Below are 25202 nucleotides of genomic sequence, written 5' to 3'. Positions count from 1 at the left end.
ACTGGGATGGAAGGACAGTTTCACATATGCAAATCAAAAACTGATCCCACTACATTAATAGAATGGAAGATAAAAATCATATGATCACCTGAACAGATGAAGAAAAAGGATTAATAAAATACAACATCCGTTCATGATAAAAATTCTTAAAAATTTGGTATAGAGAGGACACTAATACAAGCCACATAGAACAAGTCCACAGCTAACATCATCTGCAATGCTAAAAATTTGAAAGCTTTTCTTCTAAGATCAAGAACAAGTCAAGAAACCCACTCTCATCACTCCTATTCAACATAGTACTGGAAGGCCCAGCTGTAGCAACCAGGCAAAAAAAAAAAAAAAGAAATAAAAAGCATCCATATTGGAAAGGAAGAAGTCAACATGTCTTTGCAGATCATATGATTTTATATACAGGAAGTCCTAAAGAATTCCCCCAAACCCTGCTGTAACTAATCAAGAAATTCAGAAAAGTTGCAGGATACAAAAATAACATCAACAGTTGCATTTTTCTGTACACAAGACACCTGAAAAATAAAATCTTATTCACAATAAAATAAAAAAGCAATAAAATACTTAAAAGTAAACTGAATCAAGTCGGTTAAAGATATGTATGCTGAAAATTTTAAGATCTTGATAAAAAATGGAAGATCCAATAAAATGAATATTATACTGTGTGCACTAAGTAAAAGAATTGATATGGTTAAAAGGTCCATACTAGCCAAAGCCATCTGTACATGCAGTGCAATTTCCATCAAAATTTCAATCACACTTTTTACACAAACAGGGAAAAAACCCTGTAATTTCTAAAAATGCACAAGACACCCCAAAGGGTGTGATTTGAACTATAATACAGAAGCTTTAGTGATCAAAGCAGTATGGTACTGGCATAAAACACACACATGGTCCAATGGAACATAAGAGCTCAGATATAAACCCATGCATATAGGGCCAACTAATATTTGATAAGGGAGCCAAGAATATTCAGTTAGGAAAGGATAGTCTCTTTGTTAAATGGTGTTGGGAAAATAGACAACCACATGCAGAAGAATGAAACTGGACCCTTGTACACCCCTCAAAAATTAACTTGAAAAAGATTAAAGACTTAAACATGAGATCTGAAGCCATTAAGCTGCTGGAAGAAGATAACATAGGAAAAACTTCTTAGATTTTTGTCCCGGCAACAATTTTGTGGATATGACACTAAAAAGTGAAACTGAAAGTCACTCAGTTGTGTCCAACTCTTTGCGACCCCATGGACTATACAGTCCATGGAATTCTCCAGGCCAATACTGGAGTGGGTTGCCATTCTCTTCTCCAGAGGATCTTCCCAACCCAGGGATTGAACCCAGGTCTCCCGCATTGCAGGCGGATTCTTTACCAGCTGAGCCACCAGGGAAGCCCATGACACTAAAAGTACAAGCAAAAATAAGTAAGTAGGACTACATCAAACTAAAAAAAGTTCTGTATGGCAAGAGACACCATCAGTAAAGCAAACAGGTAAATCTTATATCTGATAAGGGGTTAATATACTGAATATATAAAGAACTCACACAACTCAATAGTTTAAAAAAAAAAACCTAATTAAAAAGTGGTCAGAGGACCTGAGTAGACATTGTTCCAAAGACATAAAAATGGCTAACAGGTACACAAAAAGGTGTTCAACATCACAATTATCCGGGAAATACAAATCAAAACCACAATGAGATATCACCTCACATCTATTAGAATGGCTATCATTAAAAAGAAAAGAGGTAAGTGTTGGAGAGGATGTGAAAAAAATGGATCCTTTGGGTACTGTTCTGGGAATGCAAATTGATACAGCCAGTATGAAAATCAGTATGAATGCTCCTCAAAAAATTAAAAGTAGAACTACCATATGATTCTGCAATTCCTTCTCTGGGCATTTATCTAAAATAAATGAAAACAGGGTATCAATGAGGTATCTGCATCTCCATATTCAATGCAACATTATTCACAGGAGCCTACATATGGAAAGAATGTGTCTATCAATAGATGAATGGATAAAGATGATGTGATATATATACGTGTGTTTATACAAGTGTGTGCATATATATATATATCTCCATATACACACACACAAACACACACATATTATTCAGTCACGAGAAAGATGGAAATCCTTATGTTTTTAACAACTAGAATGAACCTTGAGGGTATTATTCTAAGTAAAGTAAGTTGGGCAAATATTGCATTCTATCACTTACATGTGGAATCTGAAAAAGCAAAACTCAGTAAAATGGTGGTTACCGAAGGCTAGGGGCAGGGGAAAGGGGGGAGATGTTAACCAAAAGGTACAAGCTTTGGGGAATCTAATGTGCAGCATAGTCATTATAATTAATACCTGTTGCTAATGTTGTTAAGATTGTTGCTAAGATTGTAGTTCTTAAATGTTCTGACTACCAAAAAGAAATGGTAAATATGTGAGGTGACAGAGTTTTTAGCTAAGGCTTTGGGGGTTGTCATCTCACAATATATGTATATAAATCAACACACTACACATCTTAATATTATACAATATTATAGCTCAAAAACTGACACCAAAACAAATAAACAGTGACAAAGTAAGTTTCATTCCAGGAATAATTCCACATAGGGAGATCTATTAATCTAATTTAGAGTGCTAGTATATTAAAGGTGAAAACTGTATGATAATAGCATTTGGATGTAGTTAGTATTTAAAAAACACTTCTTGATTATTGTGTCCCCTTTTACACAACCTTCTATTTTCACCTTCTGAAATTTCTATTGGTGGCTATCAGTTATTGGACAAGGTCCTTATGACTCATTTCTCTAAACGAAATTCAATCTACTATACATTCACTATCAAAAATTTGATGTTCAGCTACTGTGTTAAATTTTCAAACTGTGTAATAAGTAGGGTTTTCTTTCTCTACCAAATTATTAGAAGTTGTACAAAGGAAAAAAAAAACAAAGGCAGAAGTTTTATAACAGCAGCAGCATATATGCCTCGCACTGCTAACTATATAAAGTCATACCTGTGTCTATGCAGCCGTCAGCCTAAGCCACAGTTCCCATAATCACTGACAAGGGTGAACCTGCCAAACAGGGATGCCACAATGCCAGTTTCCAGGGCCCCAAATTGTTACTGAGAAACAATAAACATGGACACTTACATAAAAAGCTAAAATACTTCAGATAAAGTGGAAGACTTCACTTATTTGTAGCTGTTAAGTCACTCAACAGTGTCCGATTCATTGCAACCCCATGGACTGCAACATGCCAGGCTTCCCTGTCCTTCACCATCTCCTGCTCAAACTCATGTCCATCGAGTTGGTGATGCCATCCAAGCATCTCATCCTCTGTCATCCCTTTCTCCTCCTGCCCTCAATCTTTCCCAGCATCAGGGTCTCTTCCAATGAGTCAGCCCTTTGCATCAAGTGGCCAAAGTATTGGAGCTTCAGCTTCAGCATCAGTCCTTCCAATGAATATTCATGGTTAATTTCCTTTAGGATTGACTGGTTTGATCTCCTTGCTGTCCAAGGGACTCTCAAGAGTCTTCTCCAACACCACAGTTCAAAAGCATCAGTTCTTTAGCACTCAGCCTTCTCTATGGTCCAACTCTCACATTCATTTATTTAATGCCTGCCCAATCCCATTTTTCGGGCTTCCCTCATAGCTCAGTTGGTAAATCATCTGCCTGCAATGCAGGAGATTCGGGTTCGATTCCTGGGTCAGGAAGATCCCCTGGAGAAAGAAATGGCAACCCACTCCAGTATTCTTGCCTGGAGAATCCCATGGACAGTGGAGCCTGGCAAGCTATAGTCCATAGGATCGCACAAGTCGGACACAACTTAGCAACTAAACCATCACCATCACCAATCCCATTTTTCACTTCTTCCTGGGAGGCAACCACTATTATGAATTATAGGACATGTTTTTATCCATATTTTTACCATACACATGCACCCACAGACACCAGTGTCCCAAACCACTCATCTCACCCCACCCTACATAACCACAGTTTATATGGGCAAAGTGGAGATTTTCTAAGGACAACATGCATGTTCTGCATAGGGGATCAGAGGAAGTCACCCTCACATCTTATGGGGAAGACAGGTGAAAGCTCAGTTTCCCTTATCACTACAGCAAAGGATGAGCTTGTCAAAGAGGAACTCTGCCATGCTGGCTTCCAGGGCCCCCAACTTGGTACCCAGAATTAACCACTAACATTTCAAATAAAGTGAAAAACCCCTTCATTTCAATCCCTGACCAACCCCATCTCTTTCACTCTTTCCCCAGATCAACCCCAATCATGACTTTCAGGCCATGTTTTTATACTTTAACTCTGCACAGGCATCCACACTCACCAGGGCCCCAGACCACCCACACCCAACACTGTTTACTAGGGGAAGAATGATTTTGTGTTTTCCAGGATCCATGGAACACCTTCTCCCTCCATCGTGGAGATCCTGAGCTGCACGTGGACAGGGCCTGGGTAGCTGGAGAGATTCCTGGATACAGTTTTAAAGTTTAAAAGGTGAGAGATTTTCACACACAAATCAGAGACCTTTATTTATGTATCAACTAATAACTATTTTAAGACCCAATAACTTTATGTGAAGAACTGGTAGAACTGAAAGAAAAAAAAACTTGAACTTTTTCTGCAAGGATAATACTGCAGTCTGCATGGCAGGCAGGGTGACCTTGGGCAGTCACCTGGAACTCAGAGGAGAGTCCAGTCCAAGCTCTGTCCTCCTTATCACCATCACCCAAGGTGAGCTTGTCAAAGACTTACTCTGCCAGGCTGCCTTCTGGGGCACCCCATGGTGCTCAGGATGCTAGCATGGTCCCCCAGCTCCTTGATGAACTCAACCTGCTGGTCCAGGTGGTGCGTCTCCAGGAAGAGGCACAGGTCGGCGTCGCTGCTGTTGGTGGCCAGCTGGTGCAGGTCGAGCAGGCTCTGGTTGATGCTCTTCTCCAGGTGCAGCGTATCTTGCATGGCCTAGAGACCACTTTCCCACTCTTGGGTCTCGGGCTTTCTGATATCGAGGAAGCAGACGCGGCCCCCACACCGGTTCTGCAGGAACATCAGGCTCTCTGCCCACTCACTGTGCTCGTGGCAGCAGAGCAGGAAGAAGCCAGAGAAGTGCTTGAAGGCCGCATCATCACAGTCGACGTAGAAGGCCGCGGCCAGGCACTCGTAGGAGGCATGAAACTCCAGGGAGGCTTGGAACTCCAGAGCACGTGGCTGTTGACCACAGCCTCACACTCGGGCGCTAGTTCTGGCGTACCTACGAGGGCGGTGCGGGCAGCAAGGCGAGCGACACAGGTGCGGTGGGCAAGAAGGTGAAGGTTAAGCCACGGGGCCGGTACCACCGGCTTCGGAGAGTTCCCAGGGTGGAAAATTAGGGTTGCCAGGGGAAGGCGGCTCAGGTAACGTGGAGAGCTCTGCAAGGGACCAGAAGTCAAGTCCCTTACCGGGCTTGGGAGGGGCGAGAGGAGGTTCCGGTTCCGGGCGGGGCGCGCCGGTGGGCGGGGCGCGCCGGTGGGCGGGGCGCGAGTATCCAGGTTTCCACCAATGCCTCGGTGACGCAGAGAGACTTTGACCTAAACATTTAGCATCTATTAAGGTTTTACTTTTGCCATAATACTTTACTTTTCATGGACTCTCTCTTGTTCTTTAATTGCTCTCTTTTATAGCAGCCTGTTCTCCTTTTATAGTATCACTGTCTTCCTTAAAATTCTGAGAATATGAATTTGAATTTATTGTTTCCTGTATTGTATTCATCTTTTCTCCAGCAATAGTTATATTTGTTCATCATTAACGTCTCTTTTATTTTCCTCAAACATCTGGCAAGCTTTTGTCCATTTAAACGTCGGCATAAAGGACTCATTTGATTAGCCTTGGTAACTGGCATGGATCTGTTCTAAAGTGACGTCCATTTCATTTATACTCTCCTCCTCAGGATGGAAGGGCAGACTAGGTCAATTATTTAGTGACCACTTTTGTGGGTACATGACATGGAGCTCACAGGTAGACTACAGATCCTCACTGTTGCTTAAATAAAGATGTTATTTCTGACAAAGCAAGGCAAATGTTTTTCCCTTTGGGGGTATTTGTGTCCTGATGTTTCCCTTCTGTGCAGGTCTGCAATTTGGGGAGATGAAAGGTGCTCAAATGGCACAGGTCCTTATGTCCAGTATAGGTAGAGGTGGGAGAGGTTCAGGGCAGGGCAACAGCTGTGTTGTTCTCAGAATAGCCGTGCCACCTCACAGCTGACCTAGGACTTTGTACAGTGCTTCAGTTTGGTGACTGTTCTTGAAGTGTGTCTGAGCATCCTCAGTTTTCTACTGCAGATGTTTCAAATTCTCTGAATTAAGTAGTTTGACTGCATTTGCATTTCATATCTTCCAAGAATTCCTCGTATTTATGGTGTGCTAATAATACCCTTTACTGTGGTATGTGTGTGTGTAGATGTCTCTGTGTGTTTAACCACTGCCATGATTCAATTATCATTTTAAAAAATTTCTATATGTACATTAATGACTGATTCACATTGATGTATGGCAGAGACCACCACAACACTGTAAAGCAATTATCCTCTTAAGAAAAAACATTTCTAAAAGTGTACATAATTTTCTTAATAGGTAATATATAGTTCAAAGCCACACTGGTCTCCTCTCTGCAGGCAAGCATTATGGCATTACTTCTTATAAATCAGGAGGAGAAAGAAGGAAAAGAGGAAGAAATAATGTTCATGAGACTGAAGAGAAGAAACTAAACTATATTCTTTAGAAGCACATTCTTCTCAGGTACACAGAGAACGTTTACCAAGGCAGATCATATTCTAGGCTATAACCACATCTCAATAAATTTCAAAAGACTCAAATCACACATTATTAGAAAAGAAAAAACATCTAAATCAAAAAAATCTACCCTCCTTTAAGGAATAAGAAAATGAAGAGCAATGAATACACAAGTCAAGCTGAAGTCAGAAAATGATAAAGGAAAATTCAGTGAACTAGAAAACAAAAAAAAATAGAACAAACAAAACTAAATACAGATTCTTTAGGATTAAAAAAAGATAAATCTCTCAACAGACTGATCAGGAAAAAAGAGAGAAGGCAAATTACCAACATTAGTGCATATATATGGATTTTAGAAAGATGGTAACGATAACCCTATATGCAAAACAGAAAAAGAGACACAGATGTACAGAACAGACTTTTGGACTCTGTGGGAGAAGGCGAGGGTGGGATGTTTTGAGAGAACAGCATCGAAACATGTATTTTATCAAGGGTGAAACAGATCACCAGCCCAGGCTGGATGCATGAGACAAGTGCTCAGGGCTGGTGCACTGGGAAGACCCAGAGGGATGGGGTGGGGAGGGAGGTGGGAGGGGGGATCGGGATGGGGAACACATGTAAATCCATGGCTGATTCATGTCAATGTATGGCAAAAACCACTACAATATTTTAAAGAAATTAGCCTCCAACTAATAAAAATAAATGGAAAAAAAAATGACTGGAGCCTATTCCATGACTCTTTCTTCAAAAATAGAATGGAAAGAAAAATTAGGCTTTAGTCTATTCATGATAAGCAGTGACTGGTATCAAATACTAGCTTTGGAAATGGGGTAATATTTTAACATTCAAATAATAATGCTACATTAAGTTATGGCATTAGTATAACTCTCTGAAGCTTACAATTCAAGAAAAAGCAGAGCCCTCTTTGCTCTGCTGGTTGGTGTGTGCGCAGTGGGGAGAAGAGATGCCCCATTTCAGTTTGATGGTACCTAAGTCCTAGGTCTGACAATATTAGACTATTGCAGAGTTCTAATTTCTTTTGCTACTGATTTTATTGTACCTTGGAAGCCACTAAACTGAATCTTATTTCTACAGTTGTTGACATTCCAACCGTGAGAACCAGGGTCAGAAGTCTTGCCCTGGGGGAGTTGTGCCCTAACACTGGGGGAAAGAACCAGTTACAACCCCCAACATATTAAATCAGCAGCTGGGCTTCTAATTAATATGGCACAGTGGATAAGAATCCATCTGCCAATGCAGGAGACACAGGTCCATTCCCTTATCCGGGAAGATCCCAGATGCTGTGGAGCAAATGAGCTTGTGTGCCACAACTACCAAGCCCGTGTTCTAGAGCCCGGGCGCTGCAACTGCTGAGGTAACACACTGCAACTACTGAAACCTGTGTGGTTTCGAGTCCATGCTCCACAAGAGAAGCCACTGCAATGAGAAGCCCCTGCACCGCACCTAGAGAGTAGCCTTCACCACAACTAGAGAAAAGCCTGTGCAACAGTGGAGACCAGCACAGCCAAAAGTAAATAAAATTATAAAAAAAGAAGTGTGAGTTGTTCTACAGTGCACATTTATCTCTTTAAAAAAAAAGAATTGATTCTAAGATATCCTAGAATATTAAAAAAAGAAAAGAAAAGAAAAGAAAAAGAAACAGCAGCCACCTACTGTAACAGAAATTGATTTACAGTAGTGGCCTCACCCAGATGGGCTCTGAGGAGTGGGCAGGGGTGGTGACTGGTTGCTGCATTTTATCAAATATACCATGAACTGAAAAGCACACTTTTTTCTGGGTTAAAAAAAGAAAAGAAAAAAACCTGTTTTCAACCATATGTCATTTATTGTAAGCTGCACCTCAATTTCACAGAACTTAAAATGTGAATAAATGATTAGAGAATTGATGAAATATATATTGGGTTTTGAAGAGAATTGATGTAATATATATTGGATTTTGTCATCTACTTGCCTTAGTATATTTATTAAAGTAGCTAGTTTTTTAAACTATTCATAATTGCCTATTACTTTTTGGAAATTGATTTGTGGCCCTAATGGCCCACAGTATTATATATAAAGATAGAAAACCTTATTTTTAAAAAAAACTGGCATTTTCTATTGGATATTGTATCATTTTTTCAACACATCAGCCTCATCCTAGAATGGGTGGTTGCTAACCTTTTTCTTCTTCCTTTTACATTTTTGAAGAGAGAGGTTTAATGTATTCGGTTAAGGAATAATTCCTTGGGTAATAGGTAACCCCCGTTCTCTGAATTCATAGCTAACCTCCTCCTAGCCTGCCATGGCAAACATGTGACACCATCTTTCAGATGAAATAATAGGTGCATTAAATATTTAGCAAGGAAAGTTGCTGATTTAGGGTTCTACTCAAATCCCAATTTGAATGTGAAGGTTTCCTTCTCATCAGCTCCACTGACTGAATGCCACTCACTCCTGGATAACGTAAGCCACTTCCAACAGTGCCAGCACTGCCGAGCTAGCAATCCAGCACCCCGGGGCAGCAGCACTGCACGGCCCACGTCGGTCTGTCACACTTTCATAGATTCAAAGGCACTGCTGAGAACCTAAGACCCCGAACTACTGAGAGGAGCTTCAACGAAGCCCAACGTAGGGTACCCGCAGGAGGAGCCCATGAACGGTCATTCCCCGAGCGGAGGTTCGCTTCAGCAGTGGAATGGCCGGGGTGCCTCACTCCTGCCTTCTGTGTCCACAGGAATATGAGGATGGGGCAAAAGAGGCCACCACAGAGTCCTAACTCCTGTTCCCAGAACTGCGTCACGGGAAGGCTTCTTCTTGGATCCTTTGCAAGAACACTGTGCATCTCCTAGCCAACTTATAATTAGGCCCACCTGAGAATTGGTGACAGCCAAGAAGGGGGGCGGTGATGGCAATACTAGTGACATTAGAGACATCTGTCCCCTTCTCCTCCCCACCCCCCACCCCGGTCCTCAAAATACCAGGGGAGAGACCAATGGGGAAGGTAAGTGCTGAAGAGCATGTCATGACCTTCTCCTTACTGCAAGATCTTCCGGTCAAGATGTGGCAGAAGTTGAAGCAGCAGAGGAGGAAAAGGTGAGCATAAAGTAAATCCAGCACTACAGTTTTAAGTGGAAGAGAGTGGATAGGAATTTTTATGGCCCGAAGTGCCTAGAAAGGTAAGAGATCTGCCTGTCTTCAAGGAACAAGAGTTTATAGACTGTCAAACTAGAGTGATTAGGCAAAGCAGGGTCTTTTCAAATACCTGACTCACCACTTACGTGACCTTAAACTCTGATGCAACATTGCCAGGGGACCATTGGGTTTCCACCAGCTCCATTAGGAGAACTCCTTCTGGCAAAATGAGGAGCACTGATGAGTTCTGAAATTCTACCTATATCCTGGGGGTAATCATGGATAAACAGCAGCATGAAAGTGTTGTGAACGTGTTAGCCACTCAGTCATGTTTGACTCTTTGTGACCCCATGAACTGTAGCCTGCCGGTTCCTCTGTCCATGGGATTCTTAAGGCAAGAATCCTGGAGTTGGTAGCCATTCCCTTCTCCAGAGGATCTTCCCAACCCAGAGATCAAACCTGGATCTCCCACATGGCAGGCATATTCTTTACTGTCTGAGCCACCAGGAAAGCCCTGAATAGCCGCATAGTTGGAGACTGAACAGGACACCACTAACTAGACATTGCAGCCTAAGATATGCAGAGTTATATTAAATCTATAGTGCAGAAGATTGTACAAGTGACCAAAAAAAAAAAAAAATGTGGACCCATCAATTCCACCAGTCACCAGTCTCTGAGAGCTGGCCTGAAAAAAGGGTAACTGGTATTGAAACTTGCCGAGGTTAAAAGACTGCCGGTATGGCAGAAGAGACCCACACTGAAACAACTCCACTGCTTTAGTAACACGCAGGCTGAAATCCTCCAAATAAAGTTACTACCATAATTTGAAAAGAATAACTGAGACTACATAGCATTTACAATCTACAAAATGGCCCAATTGCCAGAGAATAAAGTTCACCACTAACTGAAAAACATTGACAGTATAATCAATAAAAACTAAATGATCATATATGATCATGGACAAAGTGCTGTCAGACCTTTCTGATTTTTCTGGGGGATCAGAATACCAATGATACACAATAACAGACTTTAGCCCTGTTTAACTTATTCTCAAGAGATCCCAAAAGATGTAGTGATGAAGCCCATGGGAGCCCCAGGAGACTACCACCTGTAGCTGAGAGGGAACTTCATATTTCACTCCTCCAAGAGGGTCTAGGATGAGTTTATGGAAAGTGTGGAAAGTTCTGGATGGATATGCACAGAGGATGGCTGTCAGAGAGCCACAGTGTGGCTCCCTGTATGCCCCCGTATGTCTATGCCCAGACTCAACTCCCTCCCTCCCTTTTTTCTCTGAATTCTCTCAACCTTCAAAGGGCAAAGTTCTGAATCAGTGGCTCAAATGCCATCAGTGGATCATGAGAGGCTCAACGAAATCAGAGTTCCCCTAATAATGTCAAAGAATCCCAGTTTCTCCCTGCAAGTGTGATGAGTCATTTCCAGGGAACTAGTGACCAACTCTTAAATACCTCTGATCTCTTTTTATGAATCACCACCTCCACCCACAAGTATCCACATGCTGCCTCTCTGACTTTAGAGATCCCCAGTGTAGCTACTGTGGCATATTCTAGTTTGAAGCGGCACTTTCTTCAATTTCTCTGTTAATAATTTCCACACAAGACAAATTTGAGGCAACACTTTGGAATCAGAGGTATTATCCAAAAACGAGTAGCTCGACTTAGACTAAAATCCTTGGATTTGGTTTCTAAACTAAGCACTTTTAGTAAATCATCTGGGTTGATAGTCTAACAAAATGTTATCAGCTGATCACCTGCACTAGAATCCCCTGCTCATTGAAGCAGGTTCCCTGGCCCCATGGAGACCTGTGGACCCTGGACCGTACATTTGTAAAATGATTTTTTTTAAAATTTTGGAGTAATTTTAGATTTACAGGAAACTTGGAAAGATAGTACAGAGCATTTCTCTGTGTCCCTCACCCAGTATTCCCTCACATTAGCCTCTTACATTAGGATGGTACATTTGTTATAATGAACAAATATTGATCCATGATTGTTAACAGTGGATTTGGACTTCACCGGTTTTCCTACTAACCTTTTGGTTCTAGAATCCAATCCACATTGCACTTAATCATTACATGTCTTTAGTCTCATCTGTTTTGTGACAGTTTTCCAGTCTTTTCCTCTTTGTCACGACCTTGACAATTTTGAGGGGTCAGGTGTTTTGTACAATATATCTCAATTTGGATGTCTTTGGCAATTTTCTCATGATTCCACTGGGGCTATGGGTTTGAGGGGGAAGATACCACAGAGGTGAAGTCTATTCTCATAACATGACCTGTTACTGATGATGCTAACCTTGATCACCCAGTCAAGGTAGTGGTTTGCCAGGTTTCTCCACTGTAAGGTATTTCCTCCCACTTTACATATTCAAGTCTTTGGAAGCAGATCATTAAGTCCAAGCAACCCTCAAGAGAGGCAGAGAATTAGGCTCTACCTCCCGGAGAGGGGAGTATTTACATAAGTAGATTAGAATTCTTGTGTAATAAAGATTTGTCCCTTCTTACCTATTTATTTATTCATTTATTCGTATCATTATGGACTCGTGTGTTTATTATATGCTTTACGTTATAATCCAAAACCACATCACATATATTGTTATTCACGTTGTTCTGGCTTTGGCCACTGAGAGCTCCTTCAGGTTGGCTCCTGTGTCCTTTGGACATGCTCTCCTTTTACTTTCAGTACTTCCTTATTTTCTGCTGGGCTTCCCAAGTGGCTCAGTGGTAAAGAATCTGCCTGCCTGCCAATGCAGGAAACGCAAGAGATGCAGATTCAACTCCTGGGTTGGGAAGATCCCCTGGAGTAGGACATGACAACCCACTTTAGTATTCTTGTCTGGAGAATTCCATGGACAGAGGAGCCTGGCAGGCTATAGCCCATGGGGTCGAAAGAGAGTCAGACACACGGATGACACAGCACTACAAAAGATTTCGCTTCATCTTCCATTCTCTTGCTACAGCCCTAGAATGGCCCATACCCCCAGGGAATCTTGATTTCTCTTGCTGTGGAATTGTATGAGCAACCTAGGTCTGGGCACTGAGGGGGACTATGCAGTTTTGGGAAGCAATCAAGCAGATTCTTAAGCACGCTCAAGTTTGAGGGCAGCCATTTTGGAAAGTCAAGCACAAATAAAGTAGAAATAATTTGTCAAGAAAAGCTCTGAAATAGCTCGTTTAAAGAATTACTACTATTTTCTTCATGTTAGTTCAAGATCAAAAGTTCCAAAATGCAAATACCCTGGGGGACCCATAGAGAGGAAAAGAGAAGACAATAGTAGAGATCAAATACTGATTCTGAAATACAGTAGTTATAATTCAACACCTAAAAACTAGAATAAAATAGATTTATGGAAGGCTTTCTCTGTGCCAGGCTCTGTGCCAAGCTAAGTGCACAGCCCCACATCTAACGCTAAAGGTATAATTTCTCCTTTTCTAAATGTTCTGAAATTGAGGCCTAGAAAGGTGAAATGTTTGCAGAAACAAAACAGTCAGTAGGTGGCAGAGCTGAGACACCAAATCAGGTCCAGGTGCTCTGCCATGAAAAAGATTTCACTTGGCTTTCTGTTAACTATGCACAGGTGAGCTTTTCTGCAAAATTCAGACTTAAATTGAAGAAAGTAGGGAAAACCACTAGACCATTCAGGTATGACCTAAATCAAATCCCTTATGATTATACAGTGGAAGTAACAAATAGATTCAAGGGATTAGATCTGATAGACAGAGTGCCTGAAGAATTATGGAGGTTTGTGACATTGTACAGGAGGCAGTGATCAGGGCCATCCCCAAGAAAAAGAAATGCAAAAAGGCAAAATGGTTGTCTGACGAGTCCTTACAAATAGCTGAGAAAAGAAATGAAGCTAAAGGCAAAGGAGAAAAGGAAAGATATATCCATCTGAATGCAGAGATCCAAAGAATAGCAAGGAGAGATAAGAAAGCCTTCCTCAGTGATCAATGCAAAGATATAGAGGAAAACAATAGAATGGGACAGACTAGAGATCTCTCCAAGAAAATTAAAGGTACCAAAGGAATATTTCATGCATAGATGGGCACAATAAAGGACCTAACAGAAGCTGAAGATATTAAGAAGAGGTGGCAAGAATACACAGAAGAACTATACAAAAAATATCTTAAATGACTCAAATAACCACAATGGTGTGATCACTCACCTAGAGCCAGACATCCTGGGATGCAAAGTCAGGTGGGCCTGAGGGAAACATCATTATGAACAAAGCTAGCAGAAGTGATAGAATTCCAGCTGAGCTATTTCAAATCCTATAAGGATATTGTGAAAGTGCTGCACTCAGTATGCCACCAAATTTGGAAAACTCAACAGTGCCCACAGGACTGGAAAAGGTCAGTTTTCATTCCAATTCCAAAGAATATTCAAACTACCACACAATTGCACTCATCTCACATGCTAGCAAAGCAATGCTCAAAATTCCCCAAGCTAGGCTTCAACAGTACATGAACTGAGAACTTCCAGATGTTCAAGCTGGATGTAGAAAAGGCAGAGGAACCAGAGACCAAATTGCCAACATCCGCTGGATCATAGAAAAAGCAACAGAATTCCAGAAAAACATCTGCTTCACTGACTACGCTAAAGCCTTTGACTGTGTGAATCACAACAAACTGTGGAAAATTCTTAAAGAGATGGGACTACCACACCACCTTACCTGCCTCCTGAGAAGCCTGTATGCAGATCAAGAAGCAACAGTTAGAACCAGACATGGAACAACAGATGGGTTCAAAATTGGGAAAGGGGTACGTCAAAGCTGTATATTGTCACCCTGCTTATTTAACTTTTTTGCAGAGTATATCATGTGAAATGCTGGGCTGGATGAAGCACAAGCTGGAGTCGATTGCCGGGAGAAATATCAATAACCTCAGATATGCAGATGGCTCTGCACTTATGGCAGAAAGTGAAGAGGAACTAAAGAGCCTCTTGATGAAAGTGAAAGAAGAGAATGAAAAAGCTGGCTTGAAACATTGAAAAAAACTAAGGTCATGGCATGCGGTCCCATCACTTCAAGACAAATAGATGGGGAAACAATGGAGACAGTGACAGACTTTATTTTCTTGGGCTCCAAAATCACTACAGATAGTGACTGTGGCCATGCAATTAAAAGATGCTTGCTCCTTGGAAGAAAAGCTATGACAAACCTAGACAGCATATTAAAAAACAGACACATTACTTTGCCGACAAAGGTCTGTCTAGTCAAAAGCTATGGTTTTTCCAGTAGTCATGTATGGATATGAAAGTTGGACTATAAAGAAAGCTGAGCACCGAGGAATTGATGCTTTTGAACTGTGGTATTGGAGAAGACTCTTGAGAGTCCCTTGGACTGCAAGGAGATCAAACCAGTCAATCCTAAAGGAAGTCAGTCCTGAATATTCTTTGGAAGGACTAATGCTGAAGCTGAAGCTCCAATACTTTGGCCAGCTGATGCGAAGAAGTAACTCATTGGAAAAGACCCTGATGCTGGGAAAGACTGAAGGTGGGAGGAGAAGGGGATGACAGCGGACAAGATGGTTAGATGGCATCACCAACTCTATGGACATGAGTTTGAGCAACCTTCAGGAGATGGTGATGGAAAGGAAAGCCTGGTGTGCTGCAGTCCATGGGGTCACAAAGAGTTGGACACGACTGAGTGACTGAGCCGAACTGAGTTTTTTTGAGTATGTAGCCTGCCTTTCCCAGATCTCAAAGCCAGGAGGGAAGGTCAGCACATTCACTGCTGAATGTCCTGTGTCTGTTATGTAGCAGGCACTCAGCAGATAACATCTGAATAAATCTGCACAAATTCCACGTTGGCGAAAATGAGGACCATGAAGCATAACACATTTACTTCTACTGTATCTCACAACTAGACTTATATTCCCAATTAGGTAAAAAATCAATGACAATAACAAAAAATTCTATTGAAATCATACTTTTAAACTTCACTAAGTTCAGATTTGGGGATAAGGAAAATAATTATGTGTAAACTGGTCTGAGTGCAAGGTTTTAGTAAACAAAAAGGTAGTCAATACATACTCTTAACTTACAGGTGGCTTCTTAGGTGGCTCAGTGGTAAAGAATCTGCTTGTCAATGCAGGAGACGCAAGAGATGCAGGTTTGATCCCTGGGTCAGGAAGGTCCCCTGGAGGAGGAAATGGGAACCTATTCCAGTATTCCTGCCTGGAACATTCCATGAACAGAGGAGTCTGGTGGGCTAGAGTCCATGGGGTCACAAAGAGTCAGACACGACTGCTCACATACACATGTAGTCTAAGACTAGAAAGCAAATGCCAAAAGTCATCAGAACACTACTTCCCATGAATTAAATGGACTTCATAATACACCAATACATTCGTTCATTCCTTCATCAAGTATTTCTTTAATGCCTAGCATGTGTGGACACTGTTTCATATGCTAAAGACCATAGCTGTGAACAAAACAAAAGAGAAATGCTGCTATCAGAGCTAACAGTTAACAAATACAATGAATACACGTCAGATGCTGATAAGTGCTGGGAAGAAAAACAATGCCCAGAGGGGCAAGAGCTTGCAACTTACAGTAGGATACTTCCTCCCTGGGAGAGTGGTGACAAAGCTCAGAAACATCCACCTGGAAGAGGAAAGAGCAAGTGCCAAAGCCCTGAGGCAGGACATGTGCTACGTGTGTGTACAGAGCCACAAGGAAGCCACAGGAAAGTGAACAAGGAGTGATGTGTCACAGGAGATGTGATACAGAAGTGCCTGCAGCCATGGTGGAGGTATGGAGTGGACTGAGACGAGGACTTTTGGTACAATGCTCTGTGGCTAATTCTGAACCCTTGGATGTTTATCAAGGAAGACAGGAAGCTGTTACAGAGAAGACACTTCGAAGGATCACTCTAACCTGCTATTTTGAGAACGACCAATGACGAGGTGGCCAAGATATCATACAAATGAGACAGTGATGGTGGCTTGGACGTAAAGTGGTACCAAGAAGGCAGGCTGAGAGGTGGTTCTATTCTGAATATATTTTCATGTTAGAACCAGCACTCTTGGCAGATGGAGTGTGGATATGAAAAAGAAGAGTCAAGGGTGGCAACAAGGTTTGGGGCTTAGCAAAGAGATGGACGGATGTATGGCTACCACATACCGAGATTCGAGTGGGATCGATCCTTGGTGGCTCAGCGGTAAAGAATCTGCCTGTCAATGCAGGAGACATAAGAGACATGGGTTCGATCCCAGTGTGGGGAAGACCCCCTGGAGGAGGAAATGGCAACCCACTGCACTATGCTTGCCTAGAAAATCCCATGGACAGAGGAGCCTAGTGGGCTACAGTCCATGGTCACAAAGAGCATGACTGTCACACGACTGAGCAACTAACAACAAACAACTGAGATCAGAAAGGCTGTGGCAATTCCAAGATATGCTGAGTAGGCGGTCAGTCACCTGGGTCTGCATTTCGAGGTAACTCTCCAGGGCTCCAGGATATAAATTTGGGAGTCATTAACATTTCAAGCCACAAACTAGGAAAAGCTCACCAGGGGTGTGAGTACAGACAAGGCAAGGTTTCTCACAGTTTGTGAGTACAGACAAGGCAAAAATGAGGTTATTGCTGGAGGGAGATAAGAGGGTGAGAGAGAGTTGGTTTTTTTTTTTTTTTTTTTCCCTAAAAGGTGGGTAGGCTAATGAGAATGATTCTATAGAGAGGGAAAAGGTGATGCTGGAGAGCACAGAGCAATTGCTGAAAAGAGTTTCTTCAATTTGCTTTGAATATTGCTAAAATGCAGCATCCCGTCTCTGAGGGCAGGAAAGGATACAGAGAAGCACTGACATTCATTAAGGGCCAGAGAGGGAAGCCATAAAGACATCATCATTCACCTTGAAGGAAACAAAAGAGGCTGTCGGTAAGGTAGTACGGTCTACAATTAACACATAAAAATCATTTTTTTAAATTCCATATACATGCATTAGTATACTGTATTGGTCTTTATCTTTCTGGCTTACCTCACTCTGTATAATGGGCTCCAGTTTCATCCATCTCATTAGAACTGATTCAAATGATAAAGAGACACAGATGTACAGAACAGACTTTGGGACTCTATGGGAGAAGGCAAGGGTGGGATGTTCTGAGAGAACAGCATCGAAACAAGTATACTATCAAGGGTGAAACAGATCACCAGCCCAGGTTGGATGCATGAGACAAGTGCTCGGGGCTGGTGCACTGGGAAGACCAGAGGGATGGGGTGGGGAGGGAGGTGGGAGAGGGGATTGGGATGGGGAACACATGTAAATTCATGGCTGATTCATGCCAATGTATGGCAAAAACCACTACAATATTGTAAAGTAATTAGCCTCCAACTAATAAAAACAAATGAAAAAAAAACACATAAAAATCAATAGTCTACAAAACACATATCTGACCACAGATTTGTGTCCAGAATATACAGAAAACTCAAAAATACAGGAAAATATGATCAGAAGGTAACCAAAAGATAGGAAGAAAGATTTCACAGAAGAGAATATATAAATGGAAAATAAGCATATGAAAAGATGTTCCTATGGCCACTAAGGAAATGGAAAATAAAACCACAATGTATCACTACACACCTATCACAATGACTAAAAACAAAAAACAGTAATGACAGCAAGTGCTGGCGAGTATGCAGAGAAACTGAATCACTCAAACAGTGCTTTGGTGGGAATTTAAAATAGTCATTTATACAATGACAAATTAATTTGTCAGTAGCCTACAGAACTATACATATACTTGGTGGTGGTGGTTTAGTTGCTAAGTCGTGACCGACTCTTGCGACCCCATGGACAGAGGAGCCTGGCAGGCTACAGTCCATGGGATTCTCCAGGCAAGAGTACTGGAGTGGGTTGCCATTTCCTTCTCCAGGGGATCTTCCCAACCCAGGAATCGAACCCAGGTCTCCTGCATTATAGGCGGACTCTTTACCAACTGAGCTACAAGGAAAGCAACATTTATATCCCTGGGGATTTACCCCAGAGAAATAAAAAATGATGTTCACATAAAAACCTGTACACAAATATTCATAGCAGCCTTATTTGAAATAGCCCCAAACTGGAAGCAACCCAGATGACCCTCAATGAGGGAATGGTTCAAAAAACTGATACATCCATAGGGATCGAACCTAGGTCTCCTGTGTTGCGGGCAGATTCTTTACCATCTGAGCCACCAGGGAAGCCCATTACCATGGAATACTACTCAGAAATAAAAAAGAATGACCTATTGATACACACTGAACTTGGATGAACTCAAGAGCATTATGTTGAGTGTAAACAGACAATATAAAAAAGTTGCATATTATATGATTTCAGTTATATAACATTCTTATAATGACACAGGTGGGGAACAGAAGAGTGATTACCAGAGGTTAGGGATGTCAGTGGTGGTGGAAAGGATGTGACTATTAAGGAAGATTTTTTAATAATGAAAGAATTTTGCATCTTAACTGTAGTGGTGGTTACAGGAGTCTACACAAGCGATAAAATGGCATAGAACTATACAGACAGGTTGTACCAATGTCAGTTTCCTGGTTTTGGCACGGCACTACTACTATGTAAGATATAACCACCAGGGTAAAGTAGATACAGGCTCCGGTGGGACCTCTCTGTGTTATCTTTGCAATTCTCTAAGAATCTATAATTATCTCAAAATAAAAAGTTTAAAAAAATCTAATGCATCCTTGAAAGTTTAACTTGGACCATAGGATTTCTTAAAATTCAAATCAAAATAAAATATATATGGTTCATTAATTTAAAAAAGTCAATAGCCCAGTACATGAAAATTCATAGCAGCTTCATCTGTAATAACCTCACAGTGGAAACAACTCAAATGTCCATATACATACAATGATATACTACTCAGCAATAAAAATAACTATTGTTACGTGAACTATGGATACATCTGAACATAATTATGCTGAGTAACATAAGTCAGACAAAAGAGTGCATAATGTATGACTTCACTTATAGAAAACTCTAGAAAATATATACTAATCTGTAGCAACAAAAATCAGATGAATCATTGCCTGGGGGTGGTCTTGATCATGGGGAGAGCTGGGAAGGAGGAATTACAATGGGGCAAGAAGGACCTTTTGGGAGTGATGAATCTATTTACTGTTTTCACTGTGGTTTCATAGGTGTATGCATATGTTAAAATTTACCAAATTGTACAGTTTATATACGTGCAGTTAACTGTATGTAACTCAATAAGGTTTAAAAAACATCAATAGCTTACACATTCACAAATAATAACCAACTAGAATATATCATGGAAAAGAACAACCCACTTACAATAGCAGCAAAGAAACAGGAACAAACCTAAGGAATGTGCAAAACTTGTATGATGAAAACAATAAAACATTTCTGAAAACAGTAAAACTTTCCTTACTTCAACAAACAGAAGGAAATCTCTTCTTGAGAGGGTGATTTAATACCTTAAAGATGTTAGTTCTCCCTAAGTTAATTTACAAACCTAAAGAAATCCAAATAAAAATACTGACAAATGACTTTTTTCTGTGCTAGACACAATACTAAAATTTATATGGAAAAATAGGCATATGAGAACAGAACACTGAAAAAGAGCTTATAAAGGAAACTAGCTGTAATTTATATTAAATATGCTAACAATCTTCTATAATTAAAACAGTGTGGGACTGGCATTTAAGTAGAATGATGGAACAGTGGGCTAGAATATGAACAATCCTGACATTCAGTAAGTACACATGGAAATTGGGTATATGGTAAAAGGTAACTAAAATCACTGGGGCAAAGAAGGATTTTGTAACAAATTGTGTTTGGACAACTGGATATCTACATGAAAAACAATCAGATCCATAACTCACATCTCACCCAAGAATAAACTAAGTGAATCAGAGGATTAAATGTAAAAATTCAAATATATTAGAAGAAATTGTGTGAATTCCTCTATAACCAGGGACTAAAAGGAAGGTTTTCTAGTATGATTTAAAATCTAGATTCAATAAACTACTTGTTTAATGTATAGCTACAATGAAAATGAAAAAAACTGCATAAGTAATAACCCATAAGCAAAGTCAAAATATAAATGACAATTGCAAGCACATATTTGAAATGTATCACCAATAAAGACTAGTATCTCTAATATATTTCCTAAAAATTCAGGGTGACGGGTGTGGGAAGGACCATAAATCTGATAGGAAAAAAATGAACAAAAGGCCAAGACAACGCACAAAATAGATATAATAATGGCCCATAAATACATGGCAAAATACACAACTTCACTCATAAGATAAATGTAAATTGAAACACCACCAAGATACCATGTCACACCCTGTTAGTCAGACTGTGAGGGAATAGGCACTCTCTCAAATATCTGGGGGGAATGTAAAACAGTACGAGCTTTCTGGCAAATTCTAACAAACCTACACACACATCAACCCTTGATAAGCAATCCGATTCTAAGAATTTACACTGAAGATGTACTTCCTATCATGCAAAATGATTTACTATGGTGTTATCTGTAATTGTAAAAATAGTGGAAACTACTTAATGCCAAAATACAATAGACCGGCTGAATAAATGGTGACACAGCCTTACAAGGAAGTACTGTCCAGATCTTTTTAAACAGGGTAAGCTCTGTGAATACATACAGAATGACTTTCAGAAGGGACAGATGGATGAACATAAATGTTTTTCCCTGTTCTGATATGGGCATTAAAATTATGAAACCACTGTATGTGTGCTGTAGAACTGGGCAAAGGAGTTAATATACTGGTGTAACTGACAGGCTTCTCACTGTGGAAGAATATCTATGAAGAATATTTACATTTCACATACAAATATAGAATAGGGAAAACAAAGAAAAACCCTGAGGGGTGTTGGAACTGGAGATTAGCAGGATGAATATGCAGGCCCCTAACACACACAGACACGTGCGTGTGCATACACACACACATTTATATGCATATACATGTATCATTTTTTTCCCTCACTCTACTGTTGGAACATCCAGAAACAATGATACTCTGATAGCAATGAAAACACTCTAGCTCCCAGATCTTGGTTTCTAAATATTATTCCTAACTAAAAGTAAGCAAGGCTCCTCAGAGAAACAACCAATGCCAAGACCAGGGCAGGGAAAGTACAACAGTATCCTGGAGCACCTTGCTGGGCCAAAAAGTTAAAAAAAAACAAAAATGATAAGGATATGTCAAAGAGACAGAGAAGCTGGTTTGAAGAAATTTCCATTAGCCAAATTTAAGATATTTTGATCAAAACACTGACAGTAATGGATTATAACTCACAGAATAAAATGATCTATGAAAGATAGATAGATCAAGGGAAAATTCTTTCCCATAGTGGGCTGCCAGCTAATAAATGTACATAGAATGATGGAGTCAGAAACTCACCATTTAGCATTATGTTAAACTAGAATTTAATTGATTCAGTCAAGAACTATCAATAGCAGACATTGAAACTAGTGGGTAGAAGTTTGGTGGAGAACAGAATATTTTTACGTAGTGTCAAAGTATCTTCCCACTAAAGTTCTTACCTTTCCTTTAAAGGAACATGATAAAGCAGGATGAAAAGGCACTAGCTTTATGAAAACCACAGTAGAATATCTAAAATCTGTATTTTTTTGGAAAAACACAATATCAAAACCTAAATTTTAAGTACATGAGCCAGGTTTTATCAGAAACTCCATGCTACAAAATACTATTTATACTATAATCCTATTGTTATTAAAATTATCTATGTACTATGAATAGGCTAGAATGATAAATACCAAAATTATAAAACTGATAGTATTAAAAATTCAGGTGATTTTATTCATTTTTATGTTTTATCATGTCTCTACAATAAACATGTATTACTTTTATAAGAAGAAAAAGTATGGGAAGAAAAAAACCCCACAAGGAGTAAGCAGATACAACCGAAAAAAGCTGGAAAGAAATTGAAAAGCCAAGAGCATTTTGTGATTGCATGATGGCATGATGGATGATGTATTCTTTTCCCTGTTTTTACCTGTGGGACTTCAGAGTTAAAAACCCTGACGCTCACAACTGATCACTTTACACATTGATTTTGCCTTTGCTGTGCACACCAAAATCTAGCAACACTGCCTCTCTGATCATCTCTCCTTGAACTCCTTTCTCTTACCCCCTGGATCCTTCCTTACCTAACAAGAAACCACATTGTCTTTCTTTAAAACTTCTGCATCCACTGCTCCTGAGATTATCTAATGTCCCCTGAGCACATCCAGCATCACTTGTTTCTCAAGTAGTGTTATTTTCACAGCAGCGTACAGGAGTGGATCTTTATACAATAGCTACCGCTCTGAAACATCATTTCCTACTGTAAAGTAGTTCCAAACAATGTACACCATTGTCAGAGTGGGGAGGGGAGTTCTGATAGGTCTTTTCTCCGGTAGAAATAAAATGTTTTAAAACAGCGTCACTATCTATCAGCTTTCTCTGTACTTTCTCTGTGATCAAGCGCAGTAGGATGATGATGGTATCTGCAAGTTTCCCAAACAAAGCTTTGCGTAAAACATGCTTACTTACCCCTTGCACGGATGATCAAACTCAGCTCAGCAGGGTCCTATGGAAATGGAGCCCTCAAACATAGATCAGCACACAGGAAAGTGGACCGAGGCCTCTGACCCACACCGTGTTCTTAGAGGCCACATTTAGAGTTAGCTCTTCGAGAGGTTAGTTTTTAACTGATAGCAAAGCACACATTTGGGAATGCAGGTTTTAAATATACATCACAAAGGTAGGCAAATCTGTGAATATTTTAAAAGACTACCAATATACTCACAGTTTTTTCGTTATTTTCAAAAGCTTCTCTTGCCTCTTCAAATGTACAGACTTCTTCTTTGCATTCACGCTCAATGTTGCCCTGTCTTATTTCTTCAAAGAGTCCATTCGCTCTTCGGTAGCGTTTTAATACTGAATTGGCTTTGTCGCCAGTGAGGAAAACTACAGAGAGATATAATAATAAGCATAAAATTGTAATTAAAAATACATGTGGAAAGTTACTGTACAAGATGAAGTCTGCTAGACACTCTTTGGAGAACATAGCCAACACCCTCAACCTCTTTCTCTAGGTGAGCAAGCAAGTAACACTCGGCTCTCAACCGCCCCATCTGCTGTCTTCCTCATCACGTGCGTCATTTCAGTGGCAGTTGCCCTGGGCAGCGACAATGACGTGATGAACTATCCCAATCCAGACTTTAGCACATTACTGCCAACCATGGGTGTTTAAATATAGCAATAATGGAACCAGAACACACATGCACTCATTACTGGAAGAGGATGCCCCAGGCTTTCTGCTGGTGGAGAGCAGCAATGAAATAAAAATCCAGCCTGTGGACTATCAGTCTTTGTTACCCCAACTAAAAATAAATAAAACTCCAATTGACCTAATTATAAAAACCCAAAGCATCTTTACTCATGTGAAAGGAAGAGGTGACAAAATACTACCAAGAAATTAAGGTAAATTTGGCCATAATTCATTCCAAAGGATATTAATAGTCATTTTGTTCTAAATGCACTTAGCTTGAATATATTTTGACACTAATATATTTAACCCCATTTTGATGTCCTTCAGAAAAAGAAAATTGTTCTGTCTGACTTGTAGAGGCATTTCATATAAACATTCAAAATGCACATTCATGATACCCAGTAAAATAAGGCAATGGTTATAATGCACACTTGTGGGAAATAATTTTTATGTACAGATTCATTTTAAACTATACTTCAATTACATTTGTCTAAAATGGTCATGCTTGTTTGAAGAGATAAATAGAATGCTACCAGAATTTAATCTTCTGCTAGTGCAAATAAATTAGAAAATACCCTAATCTTAAAGACCTTTGACATGTGACAAGGTACATAATAGATCCTTCAGAACATTAAGAGAAAAAAAAAAAGGCCACATTTTGGGGGGGGCGGAAAAAAACATTTTGAAGTTAAATGAAAATAAGTAAATACTCGTTTAAAACTGGCAACAACAGGGATGAATTGAAGGTTTACCTCAATTTTAGAAATGTGTATTTGACTTTATAGAGGATATGGATTCAATACTTAGGATTCTTTAAAATATCCGAATTGATACAAGTTAGATGGGTACACTGAAAACTATGGTACATCTTCCTTCCTTCTGTGCCTCAGAAGGGTAAGTAGTGATAAAAATGGACCACAAAGTCATAAAAAATCATTAGAAGAAATCCTAGAACAGAAAAGGGTGCTGCTGAGTTGGAGAGTAGTAGTAGAATTTT

General features: G+C 40.2%; 1 protein-coding gene and 1 pseudogene across 2 annotated transcripts in view; both read right to left on the bottom strand.

Moving 5' to 3' along the window:
* PRRG1 (proline rich and Gla domain 1) overlaps nt 1-25202 on the bottom strand; it is a 160245-nt gene that overhangs the window by 34922 nt on the left and 100121 nt on the right. For both annotated transcript variants that reach the window (XM_043458378.1, XM_043458379.1), the window contains exon 3: nt 23741-23901. In XM_043458378.1, coding sequence (XP_043314313.1) covers nt 23741-23901 — 161 coding nt within the window. The remainder of the gene's footprint in view (nt 1-23740; nt 23902-25202) is intronic.
* On the bottom strand, nt 4078-9631 carry LOC122434667 (annotated as a pseudogene).

The sequence above is a fragment of the Cervus canadensis genome, chromosome X, assembly GCF_019320065.1.
Source record: "Cervus canadensis isolate Bull #8, Minnesota chromosome X, ASM1932006v1, whole genome shotgun sequence".
Taxonomy (NCBI): Eukaryota; Metazoa; Chordata; class Mammalia; order Artiodactyla; family Cervidae; genus Cervus; species Cervus canadensis.
Note: the sequence above shows the minus strand (reverse complement) of the source record. Positions and strands in the feature narration are given on the sequence as shown.